The sequence below is a fragment of the Labrus bergylta genome, chromosome 19 (genome assembly GCF_963930695.1).
Source record: "Labrus bergylta chromosome 19, fLabBer1.1, whole genome shotgun sequence".
Taxonomy (NCBI): Eukaryota; Metazoa; Chordata; class Actinopteri; order Labriformes; family Labridae; genus Labrus; species Labrus bergylta.
Genome location: NC_089213.1, coordinates 4,322,110 through 4,340,683, shown reverse-complemented (window position 1 = coordinate 4,340,683; position 18,574 = coordinate 4,322,110). Strand labels below are relative to the sequence as shown.

The window sequence follows — 18,574 nt, the reverse complement described above, 5'->3', positions numbered from 1 at the left end:
TTTACATAATATCTTTTTATTATTTTTATTCAAATGATACGGAACCCCTGAAGTTCCTGAAAGTGTATTTTGTGAATTGTTTTTATTTTAAATCTGATGATTGCAAAATTATAAAAAATATAATAATAATAATAATAATAATAATAATAATAATAATAATATAAAATTATCTTGTGTATACAGTAATAGAATTACTTTATTGATCCCAAACTGGGAAATTGTGGCGTTACAGCAGCAGGTTGTCCAAACACACAATATGAGCAAAAAACACAATATTAGCAAATTTAAACACAATATAAAATTAAATACAAAGTAAATAAGCACTAAAAATATCAAAACTAAGAATGGAAATATGTACAACCAAGATTTAACTTAGCATTACTCGTCTTAAATATGAAAGATTAAATGTAAATGTGCAAAAACAGAGTCGTAAATGACACAAGTTAAAGTGCATGAGTGTAGACATATTATCAGCAGAAAAAGTTATTACTACAAGTTATTATCTTTCTTGGCACAATGACATTTATACGCACCATTAAATTATATTGCACATACAATAAAATAACTTGTGTAAACAAGATATTAACTTTCATGTGCAACACAATAACTTGTGCCCACATCATAGTAACTTCAGGGTTCAAGATAATTATTTTGGGTGCAGAAGATCATTTTATAGTGCATACAAAATGATTTTATAATGCATACAAGATCATTTTATAGCGCATACAAGATAATTTTGTAGTGCATACAACATTATAACTTCTGAGCACAAGATCATTTTATTGTGCACACAAGTTGTCACTGGTTTCTTTTTCAGAATTTAATTTAAAATCAAATGAATCCCCTCCTACACCATTGAACTGTTCAACACCTTATCATATGTTGAAAACGTCCCTGGGGTGGTTCAATAATCGTCAAGTAGTTTTCTTTGTATTTGAATAGTTTCAGGGTGCATAATACAAATAAAAACTTGGATTAGAAAACCCTGAAGAATGCAAGTCAAGTGGAAATACAGTTTTTTAAGACAATAAACCACCACGGTGACTACCTACTGGTATGTACATTTATTCAAATTGTTTTAACATTTTGCTGATAATATAAAGATACTTAAAGGCATATTGTGTATGAAACACTCGTACTGTTAATACCCTGAGTACATATTCTGTAAAGTGATATCTTAGTCAGGCCTTAATCTGAATAACATTTGAATGCAGAATCTGAAAGGGTGTATTCAAGATTAGGAGGGTCATTCATTTTTATGTTGAATCAAAACTCAATTTAAAGATATAAGATTACTTTTGCCATCTTCGTTGATTTTGCTCTTCTAGCTTCTAAATGTGACAAATTGACATCGTGGTATTTCTACACCCTGTTTTATTTTGTCTAACTTGACGAAGCTGTTCCTGCTCCTCCACCGAGGGAAATCCGTCAGGAAATTCCAACTGTAGAAAACAACGTCACTTCCGATGAACTTTTCTCAACTATTTACGTCATGATTTGAAAATAACTGCTTGTATTAGAGATACTTTTAATGTATCTTCTTTCAAAGTATCCGAGTCTTAGGCGGAAAATGTGCGTATCAATGACGACATTTAAACCTATCGATAACTGCATGTTTGCTTGTAACTACACAGTCCAAGCTGTAGATGTCCTCCTAATCCATATATTCAATATAACAGCTTCATACATTTACCACAGAAGAAAATAACCAGGAAGTATCACAGAGGATTTGCTTCTGTTCTCCTGTGAGGTTTTTATGGCTCTACAAACAGGTTAGACCTCAGACTTTCATCATCGCTCATACATGTTTAAAACACCTTTGCTTTAAGGTGAAATGCTTTGGTGCAGGGCTTCAGAATGGCATGCATGATCTCTCAGTGAGTGTAAAGTACAGTCCCATCAGATGTGAATAAGTGTTGTTTTGTTGCCTTAGGATGGAGAAGGTGATGAACTGTTTTAAGAAGAGGCCAGATGCTGTGAGCAGGCTGATATGCTTCCCCTGGGCAGGTGGAGGGTCCGTACACTATGCACGCTGGGGAAACATCCTGAACAGCTCCATAGAGGGTAAAACACCTGCAAGGAAAATGCAGAAGTGCCTGTGTTTCCTCTCTGCTCTTTATGTACAATTCTCAGATAACATTTAGTCGTGTATTTTTTACAAAATCAAGAAATCTGCCAAAAAAAATAAACATAATATGGGAGTTTGAACCTTTCAATGAGGCCCTTGAACTTTGATCTCAAAGTCTCCACATGTTTTTGCACGATTGTAATTTTGAATTAAATGTATTTGACTCTCTTTTCTTTCACTTTTAGTGCTCGCTGTCAAACTTCCCGGCAGAGAGAGTCGAGCCAAAGAGCCGTTTTTCCAGAACATGCAGCAGATTGTTGACGAGGTCATCAGCGTGTTGTTACCAGTGCTGAAAGAGAAGCCATTTGCTCTGTTTGGCCACAGGTATATACTTACTTAACAAGTAATGTTAAATAGGTTATAAGACAACACAGCTCAGTTAACGTATCTCATTGTTTTATTTTCATACCGACACTTTTCTCTATCAGTGTTTCAACTTTCCTGATCTGTTTCAGTTTTGGTGCCTTCACAAGTTTCGCTGTGGCAGACGCTCTGAAGAGACTGCACAACATCGAACCAGTTCACATCTTCCTGTCCGGTGCCTCTGCGCCTTATGTGAGTTCAGTTATTGCATTTAGCTTCCTGTGGCCACGATTAATCCGCTACCTGTCAGTCACCTGTGCCCAAACCAGTCTTGAAACTATGTCGTAAAGAAAAAAAATGAATGAATACTTTATATTATTTCCTTATTTCACACATAAAGGTCCAAATTAGCAATAAAAAAATGTAATAAACAAAACCACATCCCAGGCATACAACCTCTCAGGTCAAAAGTCCTCGGAGATAAAAACATATTAACCAGTAAAGTAGATGAAAAGTCTTCAGCCTCTTCACAGATGGAGGTCAGTGCTCTCAGAAAAAAGATTTAAAGAATCCCCCTCGATGGATCAAACTTAAACTGTGCAGTTAAAAATAGATTTATACAAGAAATGTACATAACCCCGAGCAGGGATGAAAATATATGTGACATTTAAAGCAAGAACCTATAAACAGTTGAGGAAAAAAAATCTGTAATTAGACCTGAATATAAAAAGTAAAAAAGTGTTGACCTTCTCAAGTTGTGTTGTTTATATATGTACAGCAATGTTTAAAAAGCAGATCGTGCAGAGTTATCAAAAACAGACATTAAATAACAGGCAGTGCAAACATTAAATTAAAGGTGCTATTTAAGTAAATTGAGGTATTAGCTTTTGTTTGACAGGACAGCTGAAGGCAGAGAGGCATGTTGGGAGGAGAAAGTGGAGGATTACATACAGCAAAGGTCAAAGGTCAGATTAGAACCCACAGTCACTACAAACAGGACTATATCGTCCGTACATGGGGCGAGCATCATAAGCCCTTGGCTATCCGTCACCCCTGAGACTTGTTTTAAATGAAAAAAGAAGCTAAAAATGGAGTCTATTATTATTATTATTATTATTATTATTATTATTATTATTATTATTAGTCCTCCAGGTAAAAACACACACAGTAGCATCCAGGCTGTCTCCCCTCCCAAAGGCAACTCTTTGCCTGTGCGTCCCCCCCACTTCAAGGATCACAGTCTTAAACATATTTAACTGTATAGAACATGGTTGAGGAGTAATACATGTTAACACTCGTGACCCAACAAACCCTTCTCACTGAGACGAAGTTAAGAAAATGGTCTGGAATCAAATCTTATCTTCTGATGGTCCAACATCTAAAACATCTGCTTCTTATTCTTCAAACTGCTGAACACGGAGTCATAGGTCTCTTTAACAGAATACAGGTGTTCATAATGAACCATTAATATGTTGTCCTCTACAGTCAGAGATTCGCATCAAAGCCCCAAAGAGAAGCGACCTGTCTGATGAGGATTTTCTCACGTGGTTGACTTCGAATGGAGGAACTCCTCCTGAGCTGTTGGCGAAGCCTGAAGTACTAAAACTCTTCCTTCCCGCCCTGAAGGCCGACCTGCACGTAGTGGAAAACTACAGGTGCACTTACAACTCTGTCACTTCATTCAATCTCAATTTGTCTGTTACCTTTGGATTAATGAATGATTCAGAGTGAATGTTTTTAATGATGCTGATTTCTTATTTTTCCTGCAGGTGCAGCAAGCCGGACAAACCATTCCTCTCCTGCCCGGTCACCTGTTTTGACGGGAAGGACGACGTTCCTCACGACTTGCAAGGTCAGACCTCTGATTATTACATACTCGCTATGATCAGTAATAAACGCATAGCAGACAGACAGTGGGTGTTGCCTGTACAATGTTAATTTTTAAAACATGAATTAGTGTCACTGGGGGTCGTCGGTAGTGAAGTGGTTAGTGTGTGCGCTCCATGTACGGAGGCCATAGTCCTCCAAGTGGGCGGCCTGGGTTTGAATCTGACCTGTGACTCCTTTCCTTTATGTCATTCCCCACTCTCTCTCTCTCTCTCTCGCTCTCTCTCTCTCTCTCTCTCTCTCTCTCTGATTTCAGACGTTCTCCACTGTCCTGTCTCTAAATAAAGGCACAAAAAGCCCCAAAATAAACCTTACAAATAATAATAATAATAATTAGTGTTAAACAGAAATCTTCTGGGTCCAGGTGGCCTAGCGATTTGATGTTTTTCCCTCTGTATGTAGAAGATTATGAATAAAAGAATACCATTTGTGTAGGTTGTGTCCCTGTTCATAAAGTATTCACTTAATTTTATTCATCTTTTTTTTTTTTTACAGCTTGGAAAGAAATGACATCAGGAGATTTCAGCGTCAGGATGTTCGATGGATCTCATTTTTACCTGAAGGATTCTGACAATGAGAAGCTTTTATTGGATAGCATCACAAGACACCTGGAAACCTCGGATATGGATTATTTATAAAGAAATATGTGCTCTAACGCAAATTTTGATTTAAAGCTCCAATGAGGAGCTTAAAGCCAGAGAGGAAATACTGACGCTTCTTTTGTGACCCACAAAAGCAAACGAGACCAAGAGAGAAGTTTAGTTATTTCAATGAAGTTATTTTATATGCCCATATTACCCCTGCTGCGGGATGGGTGCCCTATAAAAAAATACAACACAATAGATACATTGAGAGTTGCACTTAAGACATTAGAAATAAAGTAGAGTATGTTTTTTTCAATCGGAAAACACAACTAACACGTACAGGAAGAGATGAGCAAAGACATTTGTCCACAGGAGGGCGTCAGAAGCTTCAAGGCCCCTTCCTCCTTTCTCTGTAACGACACTGTTTGTTCCATGTGCAGCACTTTCGTCAGCTGTTGCTGTTTTTAAATGTGTTCAGTGATTTTTCTTCCCCCCTAAACTCAGCAATTGGTGTCGGCTTTAAAAAAATAAAAAATAAACTCCATGTGCACAGAGTTTGAATACCCACGGCTCCAAAACATTTTAAGTCAGTCAGTTATTTTCCATGCTAAATTAAATTCATTAAACTTTATACCTGTTGATGGAAATGTCCAAACAATACCAGACTTCATTTTTTAATAAGTACAATTTCAACTTTATTGTACACTTGATATTTTTACAAATGTCTTATGCTTCAAGTTTCAAATTCAACAGAAGGTTCTGTTCAGTGACAAATAATAAACACCTAAAACTGTTATAATCAGTACATACAGAAGCCCTTTGCAGATATACATTCATACATTTTTTATTTATTGTGTTTTCCTGTGGTTACCGGTCATTTCTGGTTGTTTTCTTGAGATCTCAGCGTATTTATCTTTTATCTCCAGGGTTGCAAAAGCACAAAACTAAATACAGAAATAAGCTAAACCTACCTCATTAAGTTGGGAAATGGGATGTCATGGTCTGTCCTATCACAGTGACTGGACCAAGAAAATCCCCTGAAACAAACTTTGTTACTCCAAGACTAGAGAAGAGATCTCGAGGAAACGACAGGAAATTACTCCAAATGGAGTAAATTTATTGTGTGGATGGATTTGTTATGTTATAGAGTTGGAATAATTTGTGTAACACTTAAACTACATTATTATCTTTCTAAACAGCACAATTGATAAATGTTTACATTATTTAAAAGGTGTGTGATCACATTCAGGGATAATAAGACACTCCAGATGGACATCTTAACAATATTTGACAGGTTTGCTCTGAACCAGAGGTAAATATTACAATATATAACACAAGGTAAATATATTAGACAATGTTCAACATGTGCTGGTGAATAAGATGCTACTGTGCAAACAGGATGTTTTGGCTCACATGCTGCTTCCCTCTGCTCAGTGAAGTGTGAAGTTAGAGACACAGGAGAAGCTTTTCTGAGGAGTACAAAGGTTGTGGGACCATGAATGTTTGGTCTTAACCAAGTTTAAACGGAAAAGAAAACATTCCCCGGTCAGTATTTTGAGATAAAGCAAAGTTCGAGGTAAGGTTCTGTGTCTTTAGCAGCCAGGTAACAGGGAGAAGAGGGAGGGGCAGGGTGCTGCCACATGTGACCTCAGTCTCTGTGAGGTGGGGGTGGGGATGGAGGCAGACTTGGAGATTGAGGCTGCTGGGTGTCTGCCATCAGGGAGGAGCTTGTGGAGGAGGCGCTGAGGCGAAGAGGAGCGAGGCGCCGCAGATTGCTGGGCGGCACCGACAGCCTCACCTGAGCTCGCTGTGATGGAGTCTCTATGCCGCTGTCCAGCTCAGCCTCCAACGAGTCAGGGTGGATCTGCACCCCCGACATGCGCTCCAGGTCCGACGTGAAGCCTCGATTCTCGATGCCAGCTGGATGGAAGAAAGAAATGGAATCAGCGGTGAGTTGGTTTGAGGGTTTACTTTTGTTGTCTACATTCAAGAGGTCAGAGTTGCACTTTTACTACATGTTCTCAATTTCAGCTGCAATGATCACTTGATTAAAAAAGTAACTGAAAATAGAATTATCCTTAAGGCAGTCCAGTAGAACAAAACATTCCTTTTTCTCTTTCCCTACACTCTCTTGTGCATATTTATAAGAAACCCCATTTTAATGAGTGATTCAGATGCAAAAATTACTTCACTCATCAAGTGTTTCTAGGATGTTGTATGACTCCTTTTTATTCTATTAAATGATCTGGTTCAATCTTTAAAGAATGGATAAAGATAAATATACAACATGCTGGATTCATTTTACCTCCTGCTCTGTACATGACCCTCATAGGGAATGATGTTTCATTTCCTGAGGCGTTGTCTCCCTCCGAGAACTCAAAATCTAGCAGGAAGTAGAAAAGATTTCTCATTGAGCACTTGTACAATGAAAGGTTTAAGAATGATTTTAAAACAGAAACAGGTACAAACCATCATCACCAGAGAAGTAGCTTTTACTTTTGTCCATTGATTTCCCATTTGACATCTGCAGAAGAACAAGAGGGTGTTACAAAATGTGAAAAACCGTATTACGTGCTACAAATTGGTATCATTCACTGATGCAGATTTGGGCTAAAATATCAAAATGATGTATATTCGTACATTATTTTTATTAATGCATATGAGAGGGGTACAAAACAACCAAAATGATATTTTCAAAGACCTAAATTTGATAAATATAATCTTGTTCTCTTCTGCAAAAATGTTTGTTGCACAAATCAACAAAGATGTATTGTTCTAGACGTGATTTTAACCCAATATAACAAACATAAACTGTTTGAATCAAATAGAACAAGATTTGGCAAAATTTATGTTAATAGAAACAATTAGTGCGATTCATTTTGAGGTTTGGACCTTATGCTGCTGGTCTTTCTTTGTGTGCCTGGTAATCATCTTCGGTGAAGGAGTGCTCATCCTTGAAGACTGAAGAGACTCAATACGGCTCCTCATGGTCCTCTGTAAGATCTCCTGCACCTCGCTTTCATCTCTGTTCACATCCAAATGAGTCCGGCTGTACCCATGCCGGTGCTGAAAACCAGGAAACAGAAGTCAAAATCTGTATTAAATTTCGGATGTGATATTTGATAACTAAAATGGAAAAACAGGTCTTAAAGCTGACATTCATCCGGACAGTTTATGATAAAGTTTCAGAGAATTTTCTTAAAGGGACACTCCATCACTTTTACACATAACATGCACTTCTCATGTTGAATAAGACTTTGACAATAAACAATGTTGTACAACATCTTCAGTTGCTTCTTAAGTTTGAAAACAACGATTGATTTAACTTTGCCTCAATTGAAAGATAATTTTGCAGTGCATTGTGGGAATTGTAGGGTTTCAGGGTCTTGTGGCATAGTACCAAGGAAATACAGGATGTTCTTTTGAGTTAACCAATTTAAAAGGAAGTACAACACCATGTGACTCAATGTGCTGACCTGTCTCCTGCCCTTGTAAAGGTGCTGCTGCAGCAGGTGGTGAGTTCTGATGTCCTCTAATTCCCTCACACCGTCCATTGTCTGCTCGTGCATCTCCAGGCTCACAGACCGCGAAGGGTCTCTCCTACAGCAGAAACAATACAGGTGTCAATTACTTTTTAACCTTTATTACACGCAATCATTTCACTTTTTCTTACTATTCATTTATTTGTTAGTGCGGATACAGTTTTGTCAGCAAGAAAATTACAATTGATTTGGCTAATTAGTTAAAGAGGTATCAAGCTCTTCTAAGTTAGATCCAACCTAGTGTCGGCTCAGAGGGGGCCAGTTCACACACAGCTTATACTTTTGTTGGGCCTCAGCCATGTTTGCTGGACAAAGGACTCAGGCCTGTATCGCAGTTCTCAAGCCTGACTAGAGTTATTTTGGAGGTAACTAAACAAAGGAGTCTTAGCCCAGCAAACCCCCAACAGAAACTAACAAATAGGTGTGAAAAGTGGGGTTCTCTATCCTCATTGGAGGAGGCCTGAGGTAAACCCACAGGCAGCTCCAGTCTTTAAACGCAATCGCCAGGCATTGCTTCCTCCTCTTCAAGTGTTGTCTGCTGACACCCGAGGATAAACTCTTCAAGTGTTGTCTGCTGACACCAGAGGACACACTCTCCAACAAGATGGACTCCAGCACTTGAGACAAACCCTTTCCTCCTCTTGGCTTACATAGGTTAAACTCCAGAGCTGAGGTTGTTCAGTCTAGGTAGCTCTTCACTGCCTCTTCACCTTCATCTGCCACGAAGGAACCCTGCCTGAATCTGTTGATTTAATATTCAACAGAGTGACGATCTAACCAACTTTGCAACGGTCACCAGGAGTTACCCCAAGTAAGAGCTTTGGTCTGGGCAGAAATAGTTTCAGAAATAGTTATGTTTCTTTCTGTTTATTATCTGTTGTAAGCTGCTGCATTTGTTTTATTGTGATGAACCGCTGTGTTCGCCTATGTATGTAATGCTATGCTAGTTTACCTTCAGTCAACGGCTTTCACAATCAGAAAGACCAGTGTACCCGCCGTTGAATCAAAGTCTGGCCACTGGCTTTCTGGTGTTTAAGTAACAGTTACTGAACTCAGCTCAGAGAGCTCAAACTATTTCAAAAGGTAGCCACACGGCTTCCTTCCTCCTTTGTTCACCATTTTGTCACCATGTGACGAAGCCACATGGTGCATTGTCTCTCTCCTACCATCTTGTTTTCTCTCTCTCTCTCTGTCTCTCTCTCTCTCATCCACATACACACACACAACTACACTTTTACACCTCATTCACAAGTCTTGCTTGATAATGTTTGTTGGTGTCATTGATTTTGGATTGATGTTGCTTTGTTTAAATAAATTCTGCTATAATTTAAGAGAGCAGTTGTTTGTGATTACTGATGTATTTGCATTGTGAAAAAAAATTGTCTTTTCTTTTGAAGATTTACTTTTCTTGCTTGTTGTTTATTCAAAACAGACAGCAAGCTATGGCTTAGTTTGTGTCGTATGTTGTTGAACATAATGATGCAGCCAGGGTGACTTTCTTAATGAACTAGTTTGTTGCTTTAATTTTTGTGTGCTCTTTGTTGTTTGAGACAACAGTTTAGCCATTTTTCCAGTTGAGAGTGTAACCTCATCATTGTTGCATAGCCATTGTCTGAGAGTTGTGAGTTCCTCCCTTTCTTTGAGGGCTTGAGGTGTGAATCCCCTCTCCTAGCTTCCAGGATAGACTGCAGTGATCTGTTGGGAAACCTAGATAAGATTTGCTCTTGTGTTGATCTAGCTTTGTTTAGCTTAACGGCTTTGTTAACAGTAATCCACTGTGGTTCCATTTTATCACGTAAAATGTGTACCAAGACCCTAGGTGAGCTGGGAGCTGAGACTCATTTTGGATCAGACGACGCATCAGTTCATTGATTTTGGATTGATGTTGCTTTGTTTAAATAAATTTAATTTAAGAGAGCAGTTGTTTGTGATTACTGATGTATTTGCATTGTGATATAAGCTGGGTGCAAGGGCTTTGTGTACGGATTTCACGCCTTCAATTTATTAAATATAGTTATTAATTATTAATAATATTAGTAATTAAATAACTAATTTGAGACTGATTTGAGTGCTATTTTGGTTATATTTCCCTGATTACAGGGTGGTGCCCCAAGAGTTGATTAAACATAGTTTAATGATATTGTTATTTATATTATTAATAATTAAATATAACTACTAAAGAATATAACCAAAGTTGACTTGATACAACCACAACTCTTTCAAGCCATGCATCTCGCACTCAAGGACCTCCTGCCATATCTGAGAAGGAAACACGTGCTAGTATGGTCAGACAACATGTCTGTTTCATATAAACCATCAAGTGGTTACCAGGTCTGCACAGTTGCTGCAAGTGTAGCAGGCTTTGCTTTCCTGGGTAGCCTTCTGGTTGCCTGCCTCTGCCCAGCCAGGACTTGGTTTTTCACTAGCCTACTGCACAGACTCTGCTGTGGGACGCCCTGTCGCCTTCCCAGTACACCTACTCAGTACACTGCTCTGTCCCTATGATTCTGAAGTCCGACCATAGAGGTATAAGCTGCAGAAAATCTCCTCGAAGCATGTAGACATTGATGGCCACAGGCTGGTGTCCCTGTTTTTGAAGGGGACCCTGAAACTGCGTCCCCTGAATGCACCAAGAACGCCAGCATGGGACCTACCCTATGAAACCTGGGTGACTGCTAGTGTTCTCAGCCACTCAGAATCTGTGAGACACGAGTAGACTGTGCTCAGAAGGCACCCACAGTTATACCTGTCCAGAGGTAACACTGGACTTTGTTGATATCAATATTCAACCTATGCTTGTGAGAGATGGATATTTCCAGTGAAAATAATTGCCTCATCCAGGGTTCAGAGGACCATGGTTACATTCGTAATTTTCGGTACAGCATCTAGAAAAAAGTTCTTCTGTGATTCTGATGTAAATTGGGTCACAGTTTTCTGACCTCCCATTGGACATTCCACCCTGATCGTCAGACATGTTAGCTGTGAAGTCAGGCATGATTTCTGACAACTCCTGGCCAAACTTCTTCTTGAAATTGATGAATGGTCTTTCATTGCGGATAAACTCCAGGGAGCCTCTACGTTCACCCTGTAAGACAAAGTACGATTATCTTACATTCCAAATTTCCCACCTTAGGAAAGGCTAAGTGCCTGATTCAGTTAAACGTTACTAAAAGAAAAGAACATGTAAAACAAACAACCCTCACCTCAGCCACGTAGCTCATAGCATCTTTGAGGTTCAGCTGGTGGAAGACGTTGAAGACGTAGTCGTGGTTCTTCCTCACTGACGGCTTCATCAGAACTCTGGACATCCAGTTCTCCTCAAAATGATGCCACCTTCAAAGTGAGAGAAGTAAACATGTTACAGTCAATTTAAAAAAATGTATTAAGCAAAGCAGCATTCAAGTTTTTAATGAACATACTTGTCCTTCAAGTAGTTGTGTCCTTTTTGTCCAGATATGTCTTCTATGGCAACAAGCAGGTGATCAAATACCTAAAACAAATGAAAGATCCAGTATAAAGGATTTGTAGTTTTTTCTTCTGTTTCTGTAAAAAGCAATGTTTGATGTTGAGCTTTACCTTGTCCTGCATTTTTTCGACGAGCGCAACCTCAGCCACTGCAGCTTTCTTCACTTTAAGCCAGTTGACCAAAGGTTTCATTGTTATTCCCTACAGCAGAAGAAGATTCAAACAAAAAAACTAACTAAGCTGTTTTGTAAGAAAGTAGAAAAATTCTAAATGTAGTAGTAAACATTTGGAGCTTGGATATGTTTTTACCTGAATAATGACAGTGAAGTACACAACAATGAGAGTAGTGCAGACCATCAGATTCTTCTCCTTTATCTTTGTTTTATCCAGCATGGTGGCCAAGCCAAATGCAACAGCCCCTCGCAGGCCACCGTAGCTCATAATCACCTGATCAATGAGCCCAATGGGGACCAGCCTGAACTTGTTAAGGATCCAGGTGAGGAAGAAGACACCTGAACCAAACACAACCAGTCTGTTTTCTAACCCCTGGTACCAGATAGTGAGAATATTATTGACGACAAAATGCAAATCTTACCAATGAATCTGTACACAAAAATGAAGAACAGCGTGAGGAAGATGAAGCCCGTGTTCCACCCCCAGATCACTTTGTCGATGGCGGAAATGCCAATGAACACAAAGATGATCGTTTCTGCTCCGTTCGCTAAGAGCTTCATGACAAATCTGACTGTGGTGACAGACCGCTCGTCCATGTTTGCATTGATGTACTTCTTGCAGGACATACCACAGAAGACAATCCTACAGGACAAAACAAAAAGCAGGAGTATGCAAATTGAAAAGGACTTAGCTTGACCTTCAACAAATCCTGCTGCAAATGTGATAAAATGGAAAAAGAAATTGCAAAACAAACATGGAGTACTCACGACAGGATGGCGGACAGGGAGAGCATCTCAGCTGTGAGATAGGAGAGATAACCCAAGACAAAGACGAAGCCCGCCTCGATGATTTGAATGTTTTTGGTGCATCTGGTCACGAGAGAGATCAGCAGGCCAAACACCAAGCCCACAAGAGACCCGCCAAACGCCACCACAAAGAAGGAAACTGAAGAGAGAGAAAGAGGAAACATATAGGCAAAGTTATTCTCATGATCATACGTTATCTAGGTGATATATATTTATCCAGTCGAAGGCTTGGGAACCCCTGCGCTGTATGACAAACATTTTGATCTTTAACTCTGTGTCTCTTGGTAAATGCATTGCTGAATTAAAAATATCTCTTTTAATGTGAAAAGGTCTTACCTATTCCTTTAATGATCTCCACAACGTCAATCCCAGATCCTCCCAGCGACACAAAGGCATCGCATACATTAAACAGCACCTAAACAGAAGAAGGAAATGCAAAAAGAGATGTATAGAAAAGGCAGAATAGAAAAATCTGAATATCTGAAGCATCCTAAAATGACACTGCGTTGCTTTTTTAAAGGTTAAAGAGTACTGTTGGGAGCTGATAGAAAGACTCTTACAAGGAGAGCACAACTCTAAATGGATGGATGGAAATGACAAGATGCAGAGGATGATGGCATTTGGGGAAAAAAACTGGTAAAGACAAGATCAATCCCCACTTGCACATGCTTGTCTTCCTGTCATATATTTACACCTCTGGTAGGTACTTTTTGGGACTTTTGGCAGACATGTGTGTTTGATATATAAAGATACACTTTCCCATAATGTCAGTAAGAAAGAAAAAAAAAATCTACAAAAATATCCTTGAAGAGGTATCAGAATAAATACTCCATCACCTCTTGTAGATTTAGGAATAAACTGAATGGAGTTTCAACATTTGTCAACAAATTAAAGCAATATTTTTCATTAGATCTGCCGCCTATGAGAGCACTTTGATCAGTTATTGATCATATCAGTGAAGGTCCTCAGTTAGGGTAAAGGGTCCTAACTTTGAAGTGCAGACTCACAAACTGTTTTACTTCTAAGGATACACATAAAATGTGAAGCACAGCACCTTTTTCTTTTTGTCAAAACTACAGCTCAGCTGATCTATTTTTTAAAATCTACATTGTGGTATCTATCTATTTTTTTGTACATTTTTATTTATTTATTTATTTACTTAAATCGTACTGGGTTCACTTTTTGCTAGCAATCTTTGCTTTTTGCTGCTGTAACAATGTAAATTTCTCCGTTGTGGGATAAATAAAGGATTATCTTATCTTATAACGTTCTCACCACTGTCACACCGTCGTTGAGCAGCGACTCCCCAAACACCAAAATGAACAGAACCTCGTTGACTTGGACCTGCTCGAACACGGCGATGACTGCTACGGGGTCAACGGCAGCAATCAGACTGCCAAAGAGAAGATACTCCAGCAGCCCAATTTCCAGGTCACCTACAGCACACGGGGCAGGGGATACTATCAATCAGGCTTGAATTTATGGATTTGACACCTGACAGCAGCTTGGCTCACTGGTTAGAAAAGTAGACTGCAGAATGTGATCTTAAAATCTTTTGGGTCAATCTGTCACTCTCTTAGAGGAAACCTAATTGAATAAAATAAAGCAAAAGTCCTTCTTACCCATGGCCCCTGCCATGTGACACCCCCACAGCGACAGCCCCAAAGTGGCGGCGTTCCAGCAGGTCCCGATGACCGCGTAGACCAGGATGGCCCCCATGTTGCTGAAGAAGAGCTTTTTGGGCATGGAGTATCCCGCGTCCAGGATGACTGGAGGCAACATGTAGAAGAAGAACACTGTCGGGGTCAGCGTGAATTCCTGATAGTGGTCTGCAGCCCAAATCACCCCGCCAAAAATGAAGCCGAAGCAGATGAGCAGAGCGCTCTCTGGGATCACCGCGGTGATGCGGTGGCTGGCCTCGATGACTGAAAGTAGAGAAGAAGGGAAGAGAGTGTTGTTTTTTATTAATCTTTTTCTTCATGTTAAACCATCCAGAAAGGCATCTTAAACCAACTCAATCTAAAGTTCGGGAGATTGTTTGTTCATGCTGCAAATTCTGTAGGACAAATCTGATGAAATCACAAATTGAGGATGTTTACACTTGAGTTTCTAGTCGTGCGTTTAACCACTTCATACTTTGTTTCTGCACAACACCTTCTGCTTGAATGTCAATTGAAGAGGTAAGGAGGAGTGTAAGAGCCCCAAATGTAACAACGACCCGAAATCTGACAAATACAAATGTAATAAAACCCAAAATGTAATAACTGGTCAATAATGTAACAGGATGCTGAGCCCAAAACCTAATAACTTTTTATTACATTATGGAGCAGGCAAAACATTTTTCTCCTAATAGTGTAATAATTATATTACATCATAGAGCTTAAAGGGCGTATTGCTTCGATGTGGTGAGCAGTAAGTTGGCCGGTTCACTGTTTGTTTTATGTACATGTTGGATGGTGTTCTTTTTGTTCCATAGGTAGACTCACCCTGGCGTTATCTTATCAATAAGTTTACCTGTCTAATGTAGCTCTAGCCAAAGTTCAGACAGGAAGACTATATTTTGCACACTCGTTTTATTGTTTATTCTCATACCATGCCATATCACTCCTCCACGCATGCTCACTCGTAACTTGGTCACATCTATGCGGATTAACAATGAAGCTGCCAAAACTGACTAATCGAATGTTACCACTGATGTCACTTTAGCTGTGTCAGATTTCATTGTTTGGTTATTCACAGAGTCATTTCCTGCTTCATATACAGTCCCATATTTTTGTCAGTGAATGTGTACACAAACACATACACACACACGCTAATTCATTGACATTGTCCACAGTGCTGCAAACCATTTTCCTCTGTTGTGTATACATGAAATGCTAATGATCACGTTATAGGACAAGGCAAGTACTTCATAAGGTGAACAGAGGTCAAGCTCTGTGTTGGCACATCTGAATGTTCAATTTGAGTTTGATGTATTTCTCCTTGTAAGGAGTTTTTAACTGCTTTTAAAAAAAAGACTGGCATTAATACACTTGGCTCTTTATGAAAAACACAAGAAAACAAGATTTATAGTCATAAATGCCTGAAACCTCTGCAGCGAGTTAGGTGAGAGAAAAAAGTTTTAACTAGCAAAACAAAATTTTTCACAGCAAGGTTTTCTTTCTTTCTTTTCTAATGAGTAGGCTAATACATTTGCCTGTAAAATATAAATAATTTAATAAAGTAAGTAAGATTTTAAGAACACTACTTACACATGCAAGGTCAAACATTGGGTGAAAACAAACCAGTCATGTACTCAAATATAATATCTGTTGGTATCTGTTCCCCGGGGGCTTTGGGCTCATCCGGGTGTCTGTTATTTCTTATTTGACTATTGTGTCCAACTTATTTGTAAAATTGTCTGAGTGCTCATGTGTCTGTAGACTGTCCTTTGAGGTGTCCTGTAATTGTACATTTGTCCTATGTTTTGTTGTAATACCTGCCTTAGGACTACGGATTAAATTTGGCTTTTGTGCTAATTCCGGCATATTTACATAGATGCTATTTGCTGATATGTTGATGAATGTTCACTGTTATAATTCATTAAATACATGAATAAATAAATGTACAGGGCAAAATGAGCAAATAAATAGTAGGTACTGCTTTGTCCACAGGGGGCGCCAAAATCAACAGGAACCAAAAGTTCCTCACAAAAGTTCATTTTAAAAACTGAAATATTGATGATGAAAACATTGTGTAATTGATTCATTTTTACATCTATATTTCTTAGTTTAAACATACTGTTGAATGAGGTAGGGAGGTCAACTTTTTCTTTTTAGGCACCTTACTTTCTTACTCCATTTTAATGCGGGACAATATTTACTCTAAATATCAAAATATTACGATGGTAGGTATATTACATGACTGCTTTGCATTACTTTTAGCCTGGAGTTATAATGAATTAGAGCAAAGTGTGTAATCAGAGGATCATCCCTGAATGGACAAGACTTGTTGGGACTCACTGAGTTTGCAGATCCAGCAGACCAGGATCCAGAGGGCCACTAAGTACGGTTCGGCCACATGGGGCCACTTCCAGCTCACAATAGGAAGAGTGGTGATGGGCTTTGAATGACCACCTCCCTCGTTTCCAGGCTGCACAGGTCCAGAGTCTGAGCTTGGGATAGATGCACGTCCAGTGTCTGCACTGTCATGTCCGGTGTCTGAATTGGCGTCGCTCGGGCATCTTGACACTATCAGGCACATGCAGAAGAAAAGTGCAAATCTCCAGGTAGCTGCCATGTTTTTGGAAAACTAAAACACAACTGATACTACAAACTTATTCAGAGTATTGAATCAATGTTTAAGTCCGTATCAGATCCTGTGGGAGACTGGTACTCCTTCCTCGTGTCTCCTGTGTCTCTCTCAGGTGTCTCTCACTCGCTTCCTACACGTCCACATCTTTATTACACCTGAGCCTGGTGGCCTCCTCTTTGCTCTCCGCGGTGAATCACCCTTTTTAGAGAGGCTGAAGCTCAACCCATCCTGATGCCAGTCTGTATCCTCCCACTTTGTACCCTTGTGACTTATCTCAATGGGAGATTTGATGCTCTTTAATGGCTTAGAAGCTTTAAAAGCAGGTTTTCAGACCTTAATACAAAATACAGAAAATGTAGACAAGGTGTCATGTTAAAACACTTCAAGTCATACAAACACATTTCAAGGATTGTTTCTATTTTTCTTTCACATAACCATAATGCCCTTTTGCAGAAGTTGAGACAAGGGGGCAGAAGTTCGGTCTTATACGCTCCTCTGTGCTTTCTTTAGAGCAGTTTCCCAAACACCATAATTAAACTGATGTGATAATAATCATCAATGACTTTCATAATGAGCCTCAGCACAGCCTTCATGCCACGGGCTTGTCTTCTTATGGCTTTACCCAGGTTGTAAACAAACCCACTGATTGTTTTAGCCACACCTTGGACCTTGTTCGAGCATAAGACCTTGAAACAGAAAACTTAAATGATTCCAGAAATTATCAGATCAATTCTTGCAACACTTAACTTCCTCCTACCAGACCCCACTTGTCACCAGACTACCCCCGCCCCCCCCCAAAAAAACTTTGGCAAGATAGTCATTATAAATAAATCAATGAAGGCCCTACGACACGCTCAAGCCGCCAACTACGCCTCGCTAATCGAATGAAAATAAAAACTATCCTAGATACCTAACCTCAGCAGTAACGATTTCATGAGCTTTTTTAATGATATAAATTAATAGACAAAATGAGTAACCTCCTGCCCTTTTATAACTTTGTAACGTCAGAATCAGCTCTAAAATGAAGAGGGAATGCATTTATTGATGCTGTTTCATGCTTGTCCTGTCTCGTGTTGTGTGTGTTTATTGTAAATTGTGCAGAGCTGTGTATACTTTCTCTGCACTTTTGCCCCTGGGACAATAAAGTATATCTAATCTAATCTAATCTCACTTGTTCTCATGAAAAACTGTCATTCAGCACCACTGTTAGTAATCTGTGAATTTTATTTGATCAAGATATTTCCTTCAACTCTCGTATCAAACTAATTTCAAGGACAGCCTATTTTCAACTTCGTAACATCTCTTAAATTATATCCTGTCGCAAAAACTAGTTCTTGCGTTGTTCCCTCCGGGTTGGATTACTGTAATTCTCTTTCATCAGGGTGCTCTGGT

The 18,574-nt window shown here is 39.2% G+C and overlaps 2 protein-coding genes across 2 annotated transcripts; one reads left to right on the top strand and one right to left on the bottom strand.

The window, feature by feature from the left end:
- Positions 1 to 1,616: 1,616 nt before the first annotated feature.
- On the top strand, positions 1,617 to 5,446 carry olah (oleoyl-ACP hydrolase). The gene is made up of 7 exons (XM_020642250.3): positions 1,617 to 1,772; positions 1,934 to 2,064; positions 2,314 to 2,452; positions 2,584 to 2,683; positions 3,917 to 4,086; positions 4,201 to 4,283; positions 4,814 to 5,446. The coding sequence occupies exons 2-7, from the start codon at positions 1,935 to 1,937 to the stop codon at positions 4,954 to 4,956; spliced, it is 765 nt and encodes a 254-aa protein (XP_020497906.2). The 5' UTR covers positions 1,617 to 1,772; position 1,934; the 3' UTR covers positions 4,957 to 5,446.
- Positions 5,447 to 5,563: 117 nt separating this feature from the next.
- LOC109990214 (sodium/hydrogen exchanger 3) lies at positions 5,564 to 17,402 on the bottom strand. Its single transcript, XM_020642247.3, has 16 exons — positions 16,891 to 17,402; positions 14,512 to 14,814; positions 14,165 to 14,325; positions 13,226 to 13,304; positions 12,851 to 13,028; positions 12,505 to 12,725; positions 12,219 to 12,421; positions 12,021 to 12,110; positions 11,864 to 11,934; positions 11,648 to 11,777; positions 11,384 to 11,529; positions 8,379 to 8,502; positions 7,795 to 7,968; positions 7,372 to 7,426; positions 7,208 to 7,285; positions 5,564 to 6,822 (listed from the first exon to the last, which is right to left on the bottom strand). Exons 1-16 carry the CDS (start codon positions 17,165 to 17,167, stop codon positions 6,551 to 6,553), a joined length of 2,562 nt encoding a protein of 853 aa, XP_020497903.2. The 5' UTR covers positions 17,168 to 17,402; the 3' UTR covers positions 5,564 to 6,550.
- Between the last annotated feature and the right edge of the window lie 1,172 nt (positions 17,403 to 18,574).

What these genes read in the sequence shown, in the direction of transcription:
- olah (XM_020642250.3), top strand. Translation starts at nt 1,935, where the DNA reads ATGGAGAAGGTGATGAACTGTTTTAAGAAGAGGCCAGATGCTGTGAGC. An exon ending in CCGGTGCCTCTGCGCCTTAT is followed by an intron (nt 2,684 to 3,916) that starts GTGAGTTCAGTT and finishes TGTCCTCTACAG; the next exon opens with TCAGAGATTCGCATCAAAGC. An exon ending in CGTTCCTCACGACTTGCAAG is followed by an intron (nt 4,284 to 4,813) that starts GTCAGACCTCTG and finishes TTTTTTTTACAG; the next exon opens with CTTGGAAAGAAATGACATCA.
- LOC109990214 (XM_020642247.3), bottom strand. Translation starts at nt 17,167, where the DNA reads ATGGCAGCTACCTGGAGATTTGCACTTTTCTTCTGCATGTGCCTGATA. An exon ending in ACTTCACTGTCATTATTCAG is followed by an intron (nt 12,111 to 12,218) that starts GTAAAAACATAT and finishes CTTCTGCTGTAG; the next exon opens with GGAATAACAATGAAACCTTT. An exon ending in CTATGAGCTACGTGGCTGAG is followed by an intron (nt 11,530 to 11,647) that starts GTGAGGGTTGTT and finishes TTTGTCTTACAG; the next exon opens with GGTGAACGTAGAGGCTCCCT.